At 60.6% G+C, this 21,695-nt stretch overlaps 1 protein-coding gene across 1 annotated transcript; it reads left to right on the top strand.

The window, feature by feature from the left end:
• The first annotated feature begins 1,575 nt into the window (after positions 1 to 1,575).
• On the top strand, positions 1,576 to 19,866 carry DBH (dopamine beta-hydroxylase). Its single transcript, XM_035016573.1, has 12 exons — positions 1,576 to 1,893; positions 4,532 to 4,678; positions 6,286 to 6,543; positions 7,379 to 7,555; positions 8,219 to 8,321; positions 11,633 to 11,799; positions 14,295 to 14,438; positions 14,851 to 14,889; positions 15,513 to 15,572; positions 18,264 to 18,391; positions 18,683 to 18,842; positions 19,735 to 19,866. Exons 1-12 carry the CDS (start codon positions 1,576 to 1,578, stop codon positions 19,864 to 19,866), a joined length of 1,833 nt encoding a protein of 610 aa, XP_034872464.1.
• Positions 19,867 to 21,695: the final 1,829 nt, after the last annotated feature.

Below are 21,695 nucleotides of genomic sequence, written 5' to 3'. Positions count from 1 at the left end.
CATTCACTCAACCAACCCTTATCTCTCTGGTCCCTGCTCTGCCACCTGGGCTTGTCCCCCCGTGGGTGGGGGACAGGACAGATGATCCTGTGCATGGACAGCAGCCATTTAGGTGCCCATTTCTCGACAGTGATGGGCCCCAGGACTTCCTGTGTCCATCTCTCACCTACCCAGACCCGTGGGTGCACCTGCAGTAGAGGGGAGGGTTCCATGGCCTCCGTGTGTCTTCCTTCTGCCTGGTTTGGCTTTGCAGGGCAGCCCGGTCCCCGTGAGGCAGGAAGCACCACCTCCAGGGCCCAGAGAGGGCTGGAATGTTCCCTAAATTCCATCTTCACATAGACAGTCATTCCTTCCTAAGGAACAGGGTTCAGAGCAAAACCTGAGCCCAGCACGGCCTGCTCCAGGCTGGCCTCTGCAGATACCTGAGGACTAAAAGTCAGGCGCCAGCTGGTGGCATCCCTGTGTTCCTATGGTTGGGGTCTGGGTTTGTCCAAAGAGGGGAGGAAGAGGAGGAGGAGGAAGAAGGAACGGAGGGAGGGAGACAGGGAGTCAGGTGCCTGGGGGGAGGGACTAGAAGTCAGAGCAGAGGCGATCAGGGAGAACTTCCTGGAGGTAGCTGCACAAGTAGGCTCAGTCCACCCTGCAGAGGAGGATGGGAGGGACTTGGGGTGCTGCACCAATGGGTCTGTGCAAAGGCCCTGTGGCAGGTGCTGGAGAAACAGTGCTATAGGCACCGGCCTGGGAGGGTTCACATCCGGGCTGGGTACGCTCTAGGCTGAGGCACGTCCTAAGTTTGGGAGCTTTGATGATAGGGAAGCAGGCCTGTCACTTGCACCCTTTCCTGCAAAGCCTGTCCCCCAGCCACGCACCCCGTGCCCTCTGGCCCCAGCGCCTAGCAACGCACCCACTCCTGCTGGAGCAGCCGTGGCACCAGCTGGAGCGTGTGAGGAAATAGGCGACCAGAGTGGGAACAGCAGGCCATGGAGAGAATGTCTAAACACAGGGACTATGTGGGGACCGTCTTTTATGTTTAGCCTGAAATTGGTCCACCCTCCAGCCTCGTAGAAACGGCTCACTGGGCCGGGCCCCCAGCCGCGAAGGCTCCTTACTCCCTGGTCACCTCGGAAATAAGGCCTTGGAGCCTCAGTCTGAACGTCCGTGGACGGGGTGATGTCCACGCACAGGATCATCTGTCACCTGGGGCCCATCCTGCCAACCCCGTCGGGACAGGACCAGACGGCCTGCCTGCTGGTCAGCCCGGTCCCCGGCCGGAGGCATCTGGAAGGCCTTTGGCTGCTAGGAGGGGCCCCACTCCCGACAGCTCTTTAGAGACGATTCGAGGGAAGCGAATCAGCCAGTCGGCTTCGATTCCCACTGATGATGCCCATGTGTCATTAGTGACAATTAGGAGAGCAAGGGAGGCAAAGGGTTTGCCCCAGGGCACAGGCTGCTGGGAGGGTCACCGGGACAATTGAATTCCCCACCAGACAAATGTGATTAGCGGTGCAGCCTGGGCCCACCCCCTGGAGGGCCGGGACATAAATGTCCCAGTGGGGCGGCCGAGCTCACGGAGCCATGCAGGTCCCCAGTCCCAGCATGCGCGAGGCGGCCTCCATGTATGGCACGGCGGTGGCTGTCTTCCTGGTCATCCTGGTGGCCGCACTGCAGAGCTCGGCACCCCCTGAGAGTCCCTTCCCCTACCGAATATCCCTGGACCCTGAGGGGTCCCTGGAGCTCTCCTGGAACATCAGCTACACGCAGGAGACCGTCTACTTCCAGCTCCTGGTGCAGGAGCTCAAGGCCGGGGTCCTGTTTGGGATGTCGGACCGTGGGGAGCTGGAGAACGCTGACCTGGTCGTGCTCTGGACCGACGGGGACAACGCCTATTGTGGGGTAAGTTTTTCCCCGCCGCCCCCGTGCTCCTGACCTTGTCCCTACCCAGCCCCCACCCAACCTTCATCCTACACTCACTCCCCTTAACCCAGCAAAGGAAATTCTCCCGCCTCTCCATTCCTCTTCCCTCTGATCATAGCAGAGTCCGTGTCCCAAGCTTGGGCGTCTCAGGGCTGCCCACCTGAAGACAAAATGGGAGATAGATGCCCACCATGGTCTCTGACCGCACACTCCAAAACAGAACGCAGAGCACCCAAGGAGCGCTGCTGCGCCCCAAGGACACACACATCACATAAATGAAGGTACTACACTGCCCCCACCTCGTGAGGGCGGACCCCACGTCTCCCCTCGGCGCCAACACCACCCAGCGCACCCTGCTGCACACCCCGTGCCCGTGGGCCTAGGGGTCGCACGTGGCTGAGCACAGCACCAGGCCCGCACACCCACTGCCCAGGACACAGCATCTACGGACCTAGCTCGCACACGAGGGTGAAGTGAGCAGGTGCAGACACCCCGCCCCCCACCGGCCCAGGTGTGGAACAAACCTACCGAGCTGACCTGAAACAGGATGTGCTCTTGACTCCTTGCCTCCAAAATGTACCCCTCTTCTTCCTGGAAAGTGTGGAGGAAGGAGAGGTTTCCCTCCAAACCAGAGATAGAGAGGCTTTGGGGTGCTCTACAAGGTGAAGGGAGGTGCAGGTGGGCGGGGGCTGCCAGCCGCCGTGAGCCATTCCTCCCGCCTTCTGCCCCAAATGGGCCTGGTCGCCAGGACCTCTATGGGGATGAAGCCCACCTCTCTCCCCAAAAACATACACAGGAGGGTTAAACTTTTTTTTTTAAGTCAGGAGGCACTTGGTTCATCTGTGAGGAGGGATCCTCTTACTTCACTTCAATGGGGGAACCTGTCGGAGCCGAGCTAGGAGTCCTGACTTGTGCAGCCAGCTCCTGGCCCCAGGACTTGGTTTCCTTATCGAGGGATGGGGACAGTAATCCCCCTCCACATTTTTGGGTTGTTGTGAGTTCAGGGGAGTTGATGGCGGCTGATATTGCTGGAGCCCAGCGGTGCTCCACCCAGCCCCCACCACAGCTCAGCAGGGGCGGCTGGAGGCTAAGCAAGCGAGCTGGAGCCAAATGCTTGGGGCCGCCCAGGTAGGACAGGGTGGAGGTGCCGGGTGGGGGCCCAGATCTGGCTGCGCTATCTCCCCCGCACAAGGATGCTCCGTGGCTCAGCGGGATCCCAGCCCAGAAAGACCTGGGACAGCCCCAGCTCTGAGCCATCAGCCATTCCCAGAGGAGTCCCTGGGCCCCTGAATCAGGAGTGCTAGCTCCTCTTGGGGCAGCTTTTCCTGGCTGCCAAGAGAGCCAGGGTGACTACGCCCTCCCCCACGCTGCGAGATCAATTTGCACAACAAATTCCTGTGCAAACAAATGTCAGACTTGTTTTTCCTCCTTGAGCCGTATATTCAACAAATATATTCTAGATTTCCAGCTGAAGATCAAACTAACTTTCTGCCTCTGTTTAAAATTAGTCCTGCAAATGGGTAGTGTCCCTTAGCAGGAGCTTCGCGGTGGTGCTTTTCTCTAGGGGAAATTTTGCAAACTCTTTTGCAGGTTTCTTTCTTTCTCAAGGAAATGAAGAGAACATGCTTTAGGCCTGGGTACGGGGTTAAAAAGAATCCTAAGGCCAAGGGCTCGTGGTGCTCCTGAATGGGAACAGAGTCTTGTGGCGGGGGCCTGGGGGGTGGGGGTGGGGGTGGTTCTTCCCTCCTTCTGAGCATCCTCTGCAGGTGATTTCTTTCCCTACACTGGCCTGAAGGGCCCTGGACTGTTAGGCCTGACAGCCAGGTGCACAGGAGTAGGGGAGGGAGGGTGGTAGGGGCAGGCCAGGGTTGGCCAGATCCACCACCTACTAACGTCCCGGCAAAATGCAGCAGGCCCACTTCCTCCCTGGGCCTCAGTTTACTCTCTCCAGGCAGAGCTAGGGCTAGGCGAGGGGAGCAAGAGGCCTGGGGCTCTGTTTAAGTGTTTAAGGTGGAGCTCACTCTCAGGGGTGCTCGAGGTCTGGGTGGGCACCGGGGAGAGAGAGCCACCTTAAACCCCCCAGCTGGTTTCTCCCTTGCTTCCCCCATCTGGCCCAGTCTCCATGTGTCCCCTTTCTATGGCTCCAGGTGCTGTCACGACCCCTCCCTCTGCAGACCAAGGGGAGCGGTATTTGTCCAAGGTACCCATTCCCCATCATGGCACCTTCTGGTTGCCCAGAGGTCTGGGAACGTGCTCTGGATGGCTTCTCAGGGCACACTGTCCTGGTACGCTGGGGTGTCCAGGGCCCAAGTCCCCATCCCAGCTCTGCCTTTCACCTGGGGTCTCAGAGATGTGTGGAGAGATGTCTGTCCTTACCCAGCCCTGGTGAATCCTGGTTGGCATTTGAGAGCCCTGCTTCAAGGAGCAGAGGAAGCGAGTGGGATTAGAGCTTGATTCTGCCATCTCCAGCCAGACCCAGAAAGTGGGAGTGACCCCCCCCACCCCCCGCAGACCCAGGAGCACTCCCCGGACCCACAGCCACACTGGGAGCAACCAACCTTGAGCTCCGGCCCTACTGCTTGGCCCTGGTGTTCAGGGTCAGAATTTGTCTCTGCAGGATGCCTGGAGTGACCAGTGGGGACAGATCCACCTGGATTCCCAGCAGGATTACCAGCTGCTGCAGGCGCAGAGGACACCAGAAGGCCTGTGTCTGCTCTTCAAGAGGCCCTTCGGCACCTGTGACCCCAAGGATTACCTCATTGAGGTGGGTGGTGGCCCCATGTGCTCAGGAGATCGTGGAGTACCCCCACGACCTAGGGCAGCGCCCCTGGGCCCTGTTGTGCACAGAGAGAAAGCCAGGGAGGGACCTCAGAGGTGCTGGGTGAGGACAAGGGACCAGCTCTGCCATCAGCCTCTGGTCCCTTCAAGAAGTACTCCTGACTGACTCGTAGCCGAGATATTTCTAGATTCGGGTCCTGTCCCGAAGCCTCTCAAACTGGGGCCACAATGATCTTCCTCCCAACTTTCTTTCCTTCTGGTCCCTCATCTTCAGGTGGAATTCTGGAAAGAGCCCAGGAGACCCGGTTTCACTAACTGTCTGGTTGCCAATGGGCTGCGAGGCTTGGGACAGGTCCTTCCCCCCTCCAGACCTCCTTGGTTGACATGTCTATAAAGTGCAGGAGAAGCAGGGTGACCTGCAAGGCCCTAGCAGCTCCGTCTAGGAGTTCAGAGCCACCGTGGATCCTAAAAACCCCATAGGCTTCTCGAGCTGCTCCAACACACCCATTAGGGAAAAACCACCCAGCTTGGCCTTGAAGACAAAATTCTTTTAATTTTCCAGCGCACTTTGACCTTGGTCACCGTGTGTAATCTTTCCGGTCTGGCAGTGATGGGCTGTCTGTGTGCCAGACAAGGAGATTGAGGCCAGACAGGGGAAGGACTGGCTCGGGGACCAACGGCAGCCCGTGGAGTCCTTACACTCCTGAGCCACCGTCCCCATGGACGAGGCAAGGAAGGAGAGGCAGAGGACCCTCTCCAAGGACTTTGCACGGGGTGCAGCCACGGCGTATGTGCGCTCAGCTCAGAGCCTCGGGGTGTGGGGGAGCCCACAGCCCGAGGCTCTGATATGTCCTTAGGTGAGAGCTGTCACAGGGGCCCCAGGTTTATGTAAACTCAGAGAGCAAAGGGGCTGCCCACCACGAATACAAACATACGCACGCATCCACTGGTGCCCAGAAAACACATCCATGTAGGCCCACATCCTACGTGTAGACACAGGCGGACATTCCTGGCAGCATGGTGGGGGAAAGCCAAGCCCAGACTCTCGCCTCCTTGGGTCTGTCTGTGACCTCTAGCACGGTGCCGACTAGAACTTTCTATGTCTGCACTGTCCGGCCTCAGTGGGACAGCACAACTCTCCAAGCTCATTGCGACTGTTGAGAAGCCCCAGTTTGGTGTTTTTTCCTTCACGGGGTCATTGACTTCTCACGCCAGGCTGTTCACTGGACCCGAGGAAATGACCCACACCTGATCCCCGGTGGCCCTGGGGGTGGTGGAGGGGACAGATATCTGAGGGGGGCCAGCCGGTCCGGCTCTCAGGCGGCCCAGCAGTGGCTGGCAGAATGGATGCTTAGCGAATGTGGATAGATCATATTTGCAAAGAAAACATGTATTTAATGCCTGGTGCAAGCTGTGGGCTGGGGGGTGATTAGCCGGGGACGGAATCTCAGCTGCATCCTCAAAGACGCCCTCCTTCACAGAGACAGGAGCCGGGCATGTCACCTGCCAGGTGAGGTGGCAGGGACCTAGCAGCGCCCGGTTACGGGAGCCCAGCTCTGGTGGGGCGGGGGGGTCTGCGTGTCTCGGCTGCAGGATGGCACCGTCCACCTGGTGTACGGGATCTTGGAGGAGCCTTTCAGGTCGCTGGAGGCCATCAACACGTCGGCGCTGCAGACTGGGCTGCAGAGGGTGCAGCTGCTAAAGCCCAACATCTCCGTCCCGGCCTTGCCCTCGGACATGCACTCCATGGAGATCCACACCCCGGACATCCTGATCCCCAGCCAGAAGACCACATACTGGTGCTACATCACCGAGCTTCCAGATGGCTTCTCCCGGCACCACATCGTCATGGTACCTGGGGGGGAGGAGGGTCCCAGGGCCCATCTCTGCTTCCTCCTGGGGCCTCAGAGGCCGCTGGGGAGACATCCTTGTCCTGGAAAGCCATTCATGGTTCATGAACCCCTTGCACCAGGGGTCCCCCCATTGCCTGAACCCCAGGCACCCTGTCACCTGCTCAGCCCCCAGCCTCCCAGGGCACCTGTGCCCCCAACTGCCCAGACTGGACCAAAGGACACTGATGTTTTGATTTCTGCGTCTTCCCCTGGGACTAGAAGGGCCTCTGTCTATCTGTCAGGTCACATCCCCCTTCATGAAAAGGCAGCTCAATTGCTCTAAACACCCACCCAGAGATACGATGTGAGGGCAACAGCTCTCTTCCTGGCCCTGGGGGACAGGGAGGCAGGGACCCCCTCCATCTCCACAGTGGTGCATGCTCAACACAGAAAGTGCAGCCCAGGGACATTGTGCGAGTGCGCAAAGTCACACAGGGGTGGCCAGCCTGGTCTACTGGCTCAGGCTTGGCCTCAGGGCAGCCTCTGTGTCCTTGCCCGGCCACGGCCACGCTTACACGAGGACACCTTCCTGTCCCCACCTTATCGGGAAATGACTTGCGGCGATCCTTATGCCCTTCACTCTGGAGCTCTTTGTGGGCTTCTGGCAGATTCTGCCTGGTTTCGGGTTGGTGGCTCCCCCTTCAAAGCCCCGGGCCCCAGAAGCGCCCCTGGAAATTGCTTCCCTTAACCCTCCCATTTTACAGATGGGCAAGTAGAGGCCCACGGGGGGGGGCGCTGCTGGCGGGCAGGCAGGTGTCCGTGGCCCCAGGCTCAGTGCCCTCCCGCTCCCCCAGTACGAGCCCATTGTCACCAAGGGCAACGAAGCCCTGGTCCACCACATGGAGGTCTTCCAGTGCACCGCCCAGTTCGAGAGCTTCCCTCAGTTCAGCGGGCCCTGCGACTCCAAGATGAAGCCTGACCATCTCAATTACTGCCGCCACGTGCTAGCCGCCTGGGCGCTGGGTGCCAAGGTGCGGGCCCTGCGCCTCCCCGGAGCCGTGGGGGCCCCAACTCCTCCACCCTGTGTCCCCCCACCTCTGAGGGCCTCCGAGCAGGGGGCTCCAGAGGGCGCTCGTGAGGCCACCGGAGAGGGCCCCGCCCACATAGCGCCATCCCCAGCTCCGTCTCTCTTCCAGCCCTCTTGGGCCACGAGGCTTTTTCCAGCCTTTGTGGCTGTTCTATAAAAATGCAAAATTTGAGCGTAGGTACTTGGTGAGTATTGATCTTGCTTCCCCACTGGACTTGGGCGTTTGTGCACAGGGTGCACCGGGTGGTCCTGGCGGGTGGGTGGCAGGTGCTGTGACCTCCGCGGGCTGCATCCACGGGGCTTCCACCGATGCAGAGGAGGGCGAGGCAGGGCCATGCGCAGGGCCTGGGGGGTAGGCTCACCCCCGGGACACCAGCTCCCCCTACTCCCTGACCTCGAGTTGAATAGGATATTCGGGTGGGCTGGTAGTGAGCTGCCCATCAGCGGGAGAGCACCATTCTAATCCCGCTGCCCCGCCAACACCCGCCACCACAACTCAGGCCCCAACAGCTGGGTGGGTTTGCCCCAAGCCCCGTCTGGGAGGAACCCCTTGTGAGACACCAGTTTGCCTGTGTCTGATTCCTCACCCCCCACCCATCCCCCGCAGGCCTTTTACTACCCGGAGGAAGCAGGCCTTGCCTTTGGGGGCCCCGGGTCCTCCAGATATCTCCGTCTAGAAGTTCACTACCACAACCCGCTGAAGATCCAAGGTAGGGAGTTCTAAGCATGTGTTTCTACCCCCGCCTCTGTCCTCCCTTCGGAGTCCTCGGGCTCGGACATGCCCATTCTGGGAGGTGACTGGGGTGTCTGCCCAGCACTGGACCCCCTCTCCCTGCAGTGCAGCCTCCTTACGACCCATGGAGGCAGGCGCCCCTCTTACGCCTTTCCTTCTGTTCCTCTCCGGAGACTGTAGTGGGCTCCCTGGGGCAGGGCCCCGGCCGGCCGGCTCATCGTTGCACCCCACACGGTGGGGGTGCAGCACCCCCATCTTCCTCACAAGCACCCATTGCCAGGTACCACCCTCTGGAAAAGGGAGGCAGAAGCTTCTTGCATGCACATCTGCAGATGAGGAAATTAAGGCCCAGGCTGAAGGGACTCCCACCGGGGCCATGAAGTGAGTAGGTGGGGCCAGGAGGTCTGGGTCTAGGCCGGCGGGGACCCCGGTCACAGTTCTCTGGTGGCTGCACTGCACTTGAACCCGCAAGGTTGGTCGGACTCCAAAGCCATAAGGAATCACTTAGATACCAGTTTGGTCGGAGTCTAAGTGGCCCACCTCCTCCCCACACCCCCTCCTTGCTCTGTAGTGGGGTCAACAGGTTCAAGGTCAGTGAAGAGAGGTCCCAGGCTGGAGCGCTGTGCCCTATTTCCCTGGAAGTCCCACTTCTCCGAGGCTGCTCAGACCAGTAGCTACCTCTCGTCCCCAGCTGCCCCTCCCCAACAGGGTGGCCGCCGGCACCCAGGCACGATGTCTCTGCCGTCCCCACAACAGGCTGGGTCACAACAGGGCACCTGGAAGGACGGCAGGTGCAGGCCATCCAGGGCCCAGAACCCACCTTCTGACGGCCTGAGCCCTGGGAGGCACTGCCCCCGGGATTATTTTCAGGTCGAGGGAAGAGCCCTGGCTCAACTGGGAGCATTTCCGGCTGGGTGCTCCTCCCTGGCTTCTCAAAACACATTCCAGCAGAGCAAAGGCACGCTTGCATCTGAGCACGCGTCTGGGATTTTCTATGCACATGTTTTCGGGTCGGGGGTGGCAAACAGGCTTTGCTTGTGGGCTCCTCCAGTGGATTCTCCGCAGCTGCATGGGGCTCTCTGTCGGAGACGCATCTGAGGCTGTCCAGGGCCCAGCGGGGTAGCACTGTCATTCGTTAGTGAGGTCTGCCCTGTGCAGCAGTAGCTGCTGGATCACCCTGCACCTGCAGGCGGACAACGAGAGTCGATCTTTAGGATGGTGATGCCAGTTGTAACGGGGTCAGGAACTGAAACGTTTCGTCTGCAACACCAGCACCTTCCACCACATGCGGCCACATAACCCTCTCCCTCTCTCTCTTTAAAAGGACACTTACTTTCATTTGTGGAAGCGAGGAGAAGAAATAGCCTGAGAGATGAGAACGGGAGCTCCAGCCTGGGCCCCAGCCCGTCCCTCTCGAGCTGCGTGACCCTGACGGGGGCCCCCTGGCCCCCCGCAGCTGTCCTGAGGCTGGGAGAGCTCCCACACACAGCTCCCAGCTGCATGTGGGCCCCGGGTTGTGCCCCGCCAATGGCTGCCAGCGATCTTTCTCCCGGAGGCATAACTAATATTTTCTGCCACCACTGGAATTACCTACAATGTGCACAGAGAAGGGCATAAGTCAGCTGGGGCTTTAGCATGATGTGGGATTTATTGCTCATTTAAAACCTGAAAGCAAATGGATTTTTGAAAACTCCTTAACCGTCAGGGAGGTCTGTCTCTTCCTGATTATCTGGTTATATTTATGGATCCTTTGCCAAATATAAGGACGCTCTGTCACTTCACAAATCTGGAGATGGGCTGCTTGGCTATAAATATCAAAATGCCACAATTATTTCATTATTTAATCCTCATCTGAATTTTAACCAATTGCATCGCCTTTTTATTATTATCCTCTGATGTAACCAGCCCAGAGACACAGAGGCTGAGTTTGGATGTTGCAGGGCGGGTGGGGGGGGTGCGGGGGGGCTGGAGTAGGGAAGGGGGAGGCGGAGGCAAGAGGGGCGTTCTTGGCTCCACCTTAGGGCGAATGAGCAGGGAGACCGCCAGATCCCTGGCAACGCCCTGGGCTCAGATCGCAGCTCTGTCACTTTCCAGACCTGTGATCTTGGGCAGTCTTCAGCTCAGGCTGTGAGACTCAGTTTCCACATCTGTAAATTGGGGAGGATGATTCTTCAGTTGCATGGCCTCCCCTGCCCATATCCCAGCTCCCCTGTACATTCTGAGTGGTTGGGCCCATGGGGCCAGGCCAGGGCTCTGCACTGAAGTACTCAGGGACTCGGCTGGCCGATTCCAGGCAGGGGTAGAGCAGGGGGCTACTGGAGGCCACATGGTTATGTGGCCGTGCCTCTGGCTGCCAGCGTCCGTGACCTCTGGCCATCAGCTTCGTGTGACCACCAGGAGGCCTACCCAGGGAGCTTATGGACTCTCCAATTAGCAAACCACCAGAAGAGCCAGCAGGTGTGGCTGGACAGTGATGGGCAGAAGCACGGTGTTCTCCTTTGGAAGAGGCTTTGAACCAGAGAGGCCCAGAGAGGGACAGTGACTTGTCCGAGAGGGCACAGCACACTGCTGTTGACCAAGCGGAGTCTGGGCCCGTGCACGAGCCGGGGGTGGAACAGCAGACACCGGCCCTGCTCCAGCACTCCAGGCTCCTGCTCAATGCCCCGTGATGTCCTCAGATGCGTGCCCGGGGTGCGCCTTGATCTTGCAGGCGGTAATCAGAGGAGTAAAGTGGGAGGCAGCAAGAAGGATGCACCTTAGGTGCATCTTCAGCACACAGACACACGCGCTGGCCCACCTTGGCCAGGGCGCTGAGACTCCTCTATGAGACGGGGCAGCCGCCGTTCCCTGCCCTCCTGTTTGCACAGACGCCCCCACAGGTCGTCCTGCAGGTGGATTCCCCTTCAGATTCCTTTGCACGTGGGAGGAACATGGAGCCTTTGCAAAGCCCAACTGAGGAACTGCCGGCCTCCCAGATATCCCAGATAACCTGCAGGCAGCTCAGGCCCACTGCCTGCCGTCGCTCGGTTTTAGTTACCCACCTTTATCGAGACTTTCCAAAGCATCCGCTTAGTTTTCATAGAAACAATGGCTCTTTCTTTCCATGTGGGCGTGCCTGGCATAAACAGGTGTGGGAGCGAAGGCGGCTGGGTTCTGGTGTGGGCCGCAGGTGGGAGCAGGTGTGGGGGGCCGGCGTGGCTGAGGGGGGCTGGGGGTCTGCTGGAGCCCGAGCACTGGGGCGACCCGTGGGGGCCGCTATCCGCTCACCTCCGCCCCTCTTCCTCCCAGGCCGGCGCGACTCCTCAGGCATCCGCCTGCACTACACGGCCACGCTCCGGCGCTTCGACGCGGGGATCATGGAGCTGGGGCTGGTGTACACGCCTGTGATGGCCATTCCCCCGCAGGAGACGGCCTTCGTCCTTACTGGCTACTGCACGGACAAGTGCACCCAGCTGGTAAGCGGGGCAGGGCCTGGCACCTGCCGCTCCCTCGACCCGGCTCCCGGGAGGAGGTCCTACGGGTGGCGAGCAAGGAAGGGCGGCTTCGTGGCTTTGGATCCCCCACTCTGCAGCTTCATCACGGCCCTCCCTCCCCTGTGTGTGCAAAGGAGCCTTTCTGTGGGCCTCCCTCCCCAGGGACAGCCTGGCTCCCACCTGGTCTACCCCACGTGCCAGCCAGGGCTTCCTCGAGCTGCATTTGAAACTCTGCCTTCATTCTGTGAGTAAAAAGACGTGCATCCCCCACTCACAGTGCAGGCACTGCAGGGCCAGTTAGAGCCCCCCTCAGCTGCAGCACCCGCTCCCCTCCCCCTCAAACAGCCAGACGATAAATTGCTACATGCCCTTATATGTGGTGTCTGAGAGAGAACAAGCTGAATAGGAAACCTTTGTCCTGTAACTTGCCTTTTGGCGGCTACATGCCTGTGCCCAGCATGGTTTCACGGTGGACCTCACCAGGGCTGCGCTGCCGAGGCCAGGGGGCACCGTTCTCAGGACCGTGGGAACATAGGTGGGGTGCAGACCCTGGAGCAAACGCTCCCAAGGAGCAGCAGAGACTCCCCGGATTCTGCGCCCTCGGAGCTCCCCTGCCTTGCCCAGCCCCGCCTGTGTTCACCTCCCCCTGGTCGCCAACGTGCAGACCTCTGCCAACTTTTCACCCAACACAAGAGGCTTCAGGGAACTCCTTGTACGCCAGGGACACGTTTTATCAGGTAGATTCCAGAAATTGCCATGCACAGAGGACATGAGCTTCAGTTTGAATAAATCTCACAAAACGCCCTCCAGGCTGCAGTGATGAGGTGTGGAGTGGATGTGCCTCTCCAGTGAGTTGCTTCTCCATGTGGACTTGTGCTCCCCGTGGGGCCCCCGAGCTTGCAGGCTTCCCACCTGTCCTCAAGCCAAAGAGAAACAGAGCTATTAGCCGTGCAGGAGAGGAGCTCCTTTGGTCTGAGACCAGCATCTGGTGCTCCCTCCCATGTCCCCAGAGCTCCCATCGATGACGCCTCCTGCCACGTGAAAGGCTCCGTGGCGTGGGCCTGGAGCTGGGGGGTGGCCTACTCAGGACGCACCAGGGAAAGGGGACCCAGGATGCTATGAGCCCTGCCGTGGAGAACGCCTCTAGGCAGCCTGGGCACACAGACCCGCCTTCTCTTGCAAGTCTCCAAATACTTTACCGCGAGGAAAGGAAAAGAACCCACCTTAGTCTTCTTCCCCTTCCAAAGTACGTTCTTCTTGAAAATTGCATTATGTGGACTACTCATTGAAGGGGCTCCACGGAGTCTGGCCTTGCCTCTCCTTTAGCAGATCACCAAGGGGCGTAAATTCGGCAATCGAAAGGCTGGTATGGTCGAGATATCCTTGTCGAAATGGACAAGCCAAGAAAAAGCATAGTGTTTGGGACCCCAGGCTGCAGGATGGCACATTGCTGTGCACTCATCAGACCCCCGCGTCTCTGGGCGAGCGGCCAGCCTCCAGGGTAGCAAAACCCAGGGCCCCATGAATCAGCAGAGGCTCCCAGGCCCCACGCCCAACGGTCACAGGTGTGGCCGTACAGTTCCCCGGTCCTCAAATCATTGTAAGGGGGCCCGAAGTTTCCCTAATGCCAAGGGCAGGACAGTAGTGGGTGGAGGGCACGAGGGGGAAGGCATACAGAGAAATCAGCCCACGTGCAGGAAGCGCCGCTGTCCGGGGTCGCTTGGTGACAGAGCCACGGCCCCGGGAGCTCCCTGAGCTGCCAACACTGTGGACAGCGCCTAGCAGGGCACGGTGCTGTGCGGTCAGGGAGGTGACAGGCGGTGAAGAACACGCTTCAAGCGTGTAATCCCCTTAGGAAATGTTCCGTCTCAACCAAATTCACCTGAAGTTCAGGAAAGTGGCCTCTCCCTGGAAGGTGAAGCAAGGCGTCTCGATGGGACGTGGTCAGTGCCACGGCTGTGAGACAGGGGAGGGCCCCCCGGGGGCTGTGCCGGTGACCCGAGGTCGTGCGGCAGGGCGGCCGAGGGCCTGCTTGCGTGGGCGCATGGCGGACGCTGGACGGACAGCCTCACCCCAGACCTGCGCCTGCAGAGCAAGGAGGTCACACCGTGCTCGCCTTGATGGGCCCCTGCCGGGGGGGGCTACCCTTAAAGTCTGTTGAGTAAATGGATAGTGGACTGAGCAGCCTTCAGGGGCTTCAGAGAGAAGGAAGCAGGCTGTCCACCCCCCACCCCGAGCCTCTGCTGCTTCGGAAGACCCGGGCAGTGACAATGACATCGCTCTGCGGGCGACTCATGCCCTGCTGCGTTTCCAGAAGGGGGCCTTAGCCGTCCAGGGAGAAAGATGAGGCCGGGCGATGCAGACTTTCTGGGGAAGCAAACTGGGCGTTGTGTCCCACGGCCTGTGGTCGGGGCCGGCAGCCGGAGCCCGGGTCCCCCGCGTGCCAGGCCCTGACCCTGCCGTCCCCTGCCCTGCAGGCCCTGCCTCCTTCAGGGATCCACATCTTCGCCTCTCAGCTCCACACACACCTGACCGGGAGAAAGGTGGTCACCGTGCTGGCCCGGGACGGCCGAGAGAGGGAGGTTGTGAACCGGGATGATCACTACAGCCCTCACTTCCAGGTAGGGGCCTGCTCAGGGCCTGGCTGGGGGCCTGTGGCACCTTCTCTCTCCCGGGGCCATAGGAACACCCCTATAGTGGGTTCCCTCTCCTGGGCCAGGCCCCGACATCTGAGAGCACACAGCGGCCAGCCCTTCTCTTTGGGAGATTCGATCCTGGGGAGGGACTCTGATGGTAGATTCTGGCATGCGGCTGATTGCAGAATTTAGGGGACCCAGGCAGTCCGATGGTAAGTCTGTCCTGGGTAACCACCTTCTTGTTCTCATCCCTTCCTGGCCGGAGGCCACACTTAGCCAGTCCTGGCTTCCCCCCCGAGGGGCTGGGAGCACAGCCCCAGAGAGCCGGGGAGGACAGGGGGCTGGGGGCTGGGGGCTGGGTCTGCAGCCATCTGAAGTCTCCCCTCTGCCCACCCAGGAGATCCGCATGTTGAAGAAGATCGTGTCTGTGCACCCGGTGAGTGCCAGTCAAGAATGGGGAGGCCGGGAGGGCTGGGAGTACCCCCCTAGAGGAGAGACAGAAGCGGATGGGGGATGGCAGAGGCCGCGGGAAGGTCTTCTAGAACCACGTCCACGTAGGGCAGGGTCTGGGGCCATCCTGCGGTGAGACTCACCAGGACGTCATAGAGAGGCCTCAGAGGAGACCTGAGCCGGCAGCACCCAGGGTGACCTGCGTCCTCCTGCCGGATCAGCCGGCCACAAACCCACAGAGCTTCAGGGAGAGACAAGGGCATGGGGGTCGCTGGCAGGGCCCCGATCATGCAGAAGGGGACCCCCGGGTCAGGTAGGGGGTGGCCCAAGTTCACCCATGGGCTGTGACATGGCCGAAAGTCTGCACTACTGTGACCTGTGTACCTGATCAGGAGCCACAGAAGCCAACGGTAGTCAGTCCCCGGCGACACCCAGATTTTGACCCGCACCTGTGGGGGCCCAGAGGCCACCACGGGGTTCCTCAGTAATGGGCTGATGACCACGTGTGGTGGCATATGCAGTAGCTTGGTCAAACGTGGGACAGGCCCAGTGCACCTGTTACCCCAGGTGCGCAGGTGCTGATGAGCGTCTATTGGCTTGGATCCCCAGGGGGATGTGCTCATCACTTCCTGTACCTACAACACTGGAGACAGGAAGCTGGCCACTGTGGTAAGTCACCCTGACTTTTCCCTGCTGCCTATCCGTGGGATGTGTGAGACCTGGGGTAGTGCGGGGTGGGTCCCATTCGGGGCTTTCTATGCTTTCATGAGGACAAGTCTTAAGTCATCACCTCGAGCGTCGGTTGTCGGAGGGCAGGGGGTGGCCTCCCTCACTCATCCAGTAAACCGGCGGTTCTCAGGGTGTGGTGCCCGGATGAGCAGCCACAGCTCCCCCCGGGGAACTTGGTAGAAACACAAACTCACAGGCTCCACTCCAGACCTGGAGTCAGAATGTGGGTGGTGACACGTGGCATCTGTGGTTGAAGGAGCTCCCCACGTGACTCTGTAGTAAACGTATCCGCACCTGTGTGCGGACGCGGGGGCGAGGGGCGCCTGGTCGATCCCTGTCTTCATGGAGCTCCATCAACCAGTGGGGCAGGCCACACCAGGGGCAGGCGACAAGCAGCACAGTGCCACAGGGGCCCGGGCCAGGAGGGAGGGTGGTCAGGTGCGGGCTGGGGGAGGTGAGTGAGTGCCCGGGCAAAGGGGAGGCTGCAGGAAGGCCCCGAGGACCCAGAACATCCTCAGACCTCCGGTACCAAGCCTGCAGACTGTGGATGGCAAAAGTAAGCAGGCTGCAGAAAATCCGTCTTCACACCATTCCCTTTGGGGCTTCTGGCAAAGAGCAGACCGTGTAGGTTGTGTGGCTGACTCTGCTTGGCAGGGATGTGACATGGTGCATTTGGGCTGCACTGTGGTAGCCCAGGAGGAGGGTCCATCCGGGAGACACTGTCCTCGAGGCTCGCTGTGCGGGCAGGTGGCCGGCGCACCCTGCAGAGTGAAAGGCTGTGCTGTTAGTAATGACGTGTGGTCGGCAGCACCAGCCCGGGCTGGCCTGGCAAACTGACCGCCGGCCAACAGAGGCTTGCTAATCGTCTCGTTCATCCCCGAGGCCCCCAGTTATCCTGGGAACCATGACGTGCCCAGTGGAACAGACCTGGGGCTACAGCCCCCGGGACCCCAGTCGACCACACGGCACCCCACTTTTGGCGCTCATTCAGTGGTTTTTCCAATGACTTTATCGAGATACAATCCACGTACCAAACAACTCACCCATTTCAAGTGTGCAGTACAGTGATTTTTTAGTCTGTGCGCAGGTGCGTGCAACCATCCGCATAGTCAAGTTTAGAACTGGCCATCCTTCCAAAGAAACTGTCCCCCCTTCGCCGCCCCCCCCCCCAGCCCCTGGCAAGCACTGTCCCGCCCTCTGTCTCTGTGGGTTTGCCCATCCTGGACCTTCAGATACAGGGAGTCCTAGAATCTGTGCCCTCTCGTGACGGGCGTCTTGCTCTCAGCATCACGTCGTCAGGGTTCACCCCAGTTGTTACGAGTATTTCTCGTCTTTTCACGGCCAAGCGACATGCCAGTGTCTGGATGGACCACAGCCGTGGATCCATTCTCCAGTGATGAACATTTGAGTTGTTTCACCCCAGGCTTCAAGGTAGGAGTCTCTGTATTTTCACAGGTGACGGAAGAGGCTCAGAGAGGGAAGACACTTGCCGGAGATCACACAGCCGGTAACAGGCGGAGCGGGGATTTAATGCAGGGCCGTGTGCCTGCAAGGCTCTTGCCATGCGGTTCCTCCCTCCCTCTGGATCTGGGGGGACCACTACTCTGTGCCCATGGGTGCAAACTCGGGGAGCAGGAGTGCTCTGCAGGCGCGCAGCCCTGGCCTAAACCCCGCACCCCCTTCTTCTATCTGGAGAGGGGCTCAGTCCACATAACAGCTGCTGGAGTGGAGTGCTTCCTCCGCATGGCAGCTCACCCTGTCCGAGCTCAGGGACCCTCAAAGCCTTGCTGGGACCCCGTGAGGCAGGTGCCACCAGGACACAGTGAGGTGGAGCCACCAAGGGCCCTCAGCTAGCAGGCAGCAGGGCTGGTCCAGGCGCCAAGAGCTCTGAGCTCTGACGCTCGCCGGAGGGCAGCGTTTCCCCATTCTGGAGGTGAACCCACTGAGGCCGAGGGCAGGAGGGGGCAACTTGCCAGAAGAGTGAAGGGGACCCCCAGGCCCACCCCCGCCCAGCGCTACTTCTGCAAGGGCCCTGCTCCCTGCCCCACCTGCCTCCTCGAGGGGGACCGGTGGCCCGTCCCGGGATATCCAGGCCCCATGAGCACCCCGGTGTCTCAGACGCCAGGTTCTTCAGGCCACGGCCCCAGCTGCCCCGCTGCCTCCTCGCAGGGGCCCCTGTGTCACTGGTGGGACCGAAGAGGGGGACGGCAGGGCGGCTCTCAACAGACAGACTGAGCTTCCCACAGTGTGACAACCCTCGCACCCGAGAGACAGGGGCCTTCACAGCTACCGTCCCGGTCCCCGGGCTCTCACTGGGTCCCCAGGGGACCCCTCCTCGGCCAAGGTGGGGAGGCTGTGTCCACACAGGCCTTGCCCCTTACCTTTCCTGGGACTCAGTTTCTGTATCCACAAAATGGGCACACTCGTCCCCCTCTCAGCTCGCCCTGTAGTAGTTCTCCTCCTCACACGTGTTGCTGCCAGCTGACTTGTTGGTTCGTGCGTGGTCTGTCTTTCCTGCCGAGGGAGACGGAATTCCAGGGAGGCAGCACTCTGCTCACTGAGAACCCTCGGTGAATGAGCGCAGCGTGCGCGCGAAGCGTGGGTCCTGACGGGCGCCTTCCCCTCCCGCAGGGGGGCTTCGGGATCCTGGAGGAGATGTGCGTCAACTACGTGCACTACTACCCCCAGACGCAGCTGGAGCTCTGCAAGAGCGCCGTGGACCCTGGCTTCCTGCAGAAGTACTTCCACCTGGTGAACAGGTGCCGGGCCATGGGAGTGTCCCCGGGCGTGGCACAGGGACCCCCATGCCCTTTTCCTGCTGAGCCTGCACTTGGCCCGACAAGCCCCCTCGGCCCAGCCCCAGAGCAGCCGTTCCCAGCCCGTCCAAGGCGACTCGAGAGAGGGAGCCTCTGGGCCATCGCGGGCGGGCAGGCAGAGCCCAGACGGCGTCCTGGCGGCAGTGGGGCTGGGGGGAGGTGTCACCACCCCTCCCATCCCCCCCCACCCCACCGGCCCCACCCCAGCCTGGGCTGTGTCTCCTTCCCCACCAGGTTCAATGAGGAGGAAGTGTGCACCTGCCCTCAGGCCTCTGTCCCCAAGCAGTTTGCTTCGGTTCCCTGGAACTCCTTCAGCCGGGACGTGCTCAGGGCCCTGTATGGCTTTGCTCCCATCTCCATGCACTGCAACAAGTCCTCGGCTGTCCGCTTCCAGGTACGCAAGCCCCGGGGGCTGCCCCTCTACTCCCGGGGCCCCGCCGAGGACCCCAGCGTGAGGCCGGCAAGGAAGCGCTCACTCTGAACACCTGGAGAAATCAGGGGGTGGCAGACAGGCCCCCAGACAGACAGACAGACGGCCTGCAGAGGGAAGGACTGATAGCACCTCCAGGCGGGGCGGCATCACACCCCAGGACTAATCTCGGTGGGCGGTGTGAGCAGGGGTGGGGGGTGGGCACCAGCAACTCCGCCAGAGCCTAAAAATAAAGGGCAGGGGGAGGGGCAGGGGAGAAGCCAAACAGTCTGAAGCTGTGGGCCGGCGGGTCTCTTTATCTGGGACCCACGGGGATTCAAAGGCATCTCATTTATTCCCGATTGAGCGAGCACGAGCAAGCTGCTGGTGGAGGCTGGGCTGGTGCTGAGCAGGGTGGGGAAGGATCTGTAAGCCTGCAGGTCTGGGAGGCAGATTTCCTGCAGGCATTTGGGAGCGGATTAATCGCTGGATCAAACAGTCCCAGCACCAAGGGCAGGGCTAATGCTGGCTGGCGAGAAAGACTCGGTGTGGACATCTGATGTGGTTGTAAAAGTGGCATTTAGTGCAGCCTTGTTGGGGAGGAGGGGCTACGCACTCAACCTGCACCCAGGGGCTCTGATTGCTTCACCTGGGTGGGGATTGAAGTGAGGGACAGACAGGGAGTCGAGGGGGGGGGCCGGGGGACTCCAGGTCAGGACCCCCAAGTAGCCACCGGAGGGCAGGAGGGTGAGTTCAGTTTGGGACAAGGTGAATTTGAGGGCAAGAACCCAAGAGGTCATGGGGGAAAGTGGCCGGGAAGGCAGTGCCCTGTCTCACCCCTCCAGCCTCAGTTTACCGCGTGGTCCTTTCTTTGCAGGGTGAATGGAATCGGCAGCCCCTGCCCGAGATTATCTCCAAGCTAGAAGAGCCCACCCCTCGGTGTCCAGCCAGCCGGGTTCAGAGCACCACCAGACCCACTGTGGTCAGCATTGGTGGGAGCAAAAGTTGAGTGGGGGGCTGTCTCTCACTCCCCCATCCATGCTGTGGCTGTGGGCTCACGCCAGCTCTGTGCACCCCCATTCTGTGAAGACCCTTGTTGGAACAGCTCTGCGTGCCCAGGATGAACGCCCCTGCCTGAGACCATGGCCTATTCTAGCGTTCGCCCCTCAAGGACCCCCTGCATGACTGAGAGGGTCCCGTGAGAGTTCCCTGTTGACCCACCTGGGCCTGGGGCGACCAATGCCTTCCCCACACCCACCTTGGGGGTCTAGTGTCCGGTGCGCCCTCCCACCACCCCCTCACCCCCAGAAGTCCTGCCTGTCGCGCTAGGACGGGAGCCATGCCTGGCCGTGGGGCAGACCCCCTAACCCGGCCCCCGCGTCCCCAGCCCCCTGTCGATGGCGATCTGTGTTGGTGTGCTGTGGGTACACGTGCTACTTAAACATTTCCCTGCAGAGTGGCTCATTTGTCACAGTGGGTGTCTTCTCTGCCACGGAGGCAAGACAGCCATTTAGCTAGTTAGGGATTTGCCTGCGGAGACTGCTCCCTTGCAGGGTAAATAGATATTTTCGCCCACCTAAAGGGAAAACGCTAACATCTCTCTCGCCACCACCGAAAGATGAGTCGGCAAAGACCCAGACAGGGATCCGGGTGCCAGCTCCTTGGGGGAAGTAGAATTATCAGCCCCAGGGTTGCTTTCCTTGGTGGCAGTGGAACAGGTGGGTAAGGGCCTGGGCTCCAGACTCAGGCCTGCGTGAGAAGTGCTGTGTTCCACCTCTTGCCGGAACATCCAGCTCCTTGACCCTCAGCTTTCTCATCCATCAAATGGGGCCGGTGCTCAGTGATGGCCGGCACAGGGTGGCGCTGCCCCCGTGGGAGAAAGTCTTGTCCGAGCCTCCTTTCCACGGCAGGCACTCTGCCCCGTGGCTGAGCTGGAACATGCCTCATGCTTCCCGGGTCAGCCTCCACCTTCGTCCCCTCTGAGCTGCCTCCCGTTTATGGCCAAGTTTGGCTCCTTGATGATTTCTGCAGGGAGTAACAGATGCGACTCTGTTCAGCCGGTTCAGCAAAAACGCTGCACAGCCTCCAGGGGAGTGAGAGGGTGATGGATGGGCCTCCCCGTCCTCCCCCCTCAGAAAACGTCCGCGAAGCGGCTGCCTCTTCTTCTGAGAGCCACTTCATTATAGACGCGGACATACTGGCCCAGACGCTCTGCACTGCGTTGTATAAATCATGGCTTCCCGCGCTGTAAGTCACAGGGTGTGATCACTGTGAGATGCCAAGCCCCGATGGAGGCTGGAGAGCCGGCCGGCCCTCTGTCATCCTTATAGCTTCGGGTGACAGGTGAGGTGGAGGAGAGGCCCCTCCCTGCAAGGGCAGGCCTCGGGAGAGCGGCCCGGAGCATGCCCAGCCTTGGGCCTTCGTCTTCAGGCCCAACCAGACCTCTGTCCTTTGACCGTGATGACTGCCAGCCAGGACAAGAATCCTGGTCAGCCCAGGGCTGTGGGAGAGGGTGCCAGGGAGACCCACAGGCCACAGTGGGCCAGCCTCGCACCCACTGAGCCCTTCCTGGCCACCATCACTTGGTTCCTAAGCCCTACCCCCCAAGGCACTTGCAGCCTTCCAATCTCCCCAGAGGAGAAATGCTTCACCCAGGGTTCCCGGAGGATTAGTGGTGTTGGGGAATCACACCCAGTTCCAGAAACTTCCACCGCCCACATTACCAGCCCCCCCCCCCCCATTTCACTCACTCTCACCCTCTCAGGCTGGTCATCCTCTTGCCCGCTGGGAACAGCCGGTTGCGCTCCTCCTGCAGGGACCTCTGCCTGCACGCTGCCC

Source organism: Mirounga leonina, unplaced genomic scaffold (assembly GCF_011800145.1).
Source record: "Mirounga leonina isolate KUSES-001 unplaced genomic scaffold, KU_Mleo_1.0 Mir_170, whole genome shotgun sequence".
NCBI lineage: Eukaryota > Metazoa > Chordata > Mammalia > Carnivora > Phocidae > Mirounga > Mirounga leonina.
Note: the sequence above shows the minus strand (reverse complement) of the source record. Positions and strands in the feature narration are given on the sequence as shown.

What these genes read in the sequence shown, in the direction of transcription:
- DBH (XM_035016573.1), top strand. Translation starts at nt 1,576, where the DNA reads ATGCAGGTCCCCAGTCCCAGCATGCGCGAGGCGGCCTCCATGTATGGC. An exon ending in ACAGGAAGCTGGCCACTGTG is followed by an intron (nt 15,573 to 18,263) that starts GTAAGTCACCCT and finishes CCCCTCCCGCAG; the next exon opens with GGGGGCTTCGGGATCCTGGA. An exon ending in TACTTCCACCTGGTGAACAG is followed by an intron (nt 18,392 to 18,682) that starts GTGCCGGGCCAT and finishes CTTCCCCACCAG; the next exon opens with GTTCAATGAGGAGGAAGTGT.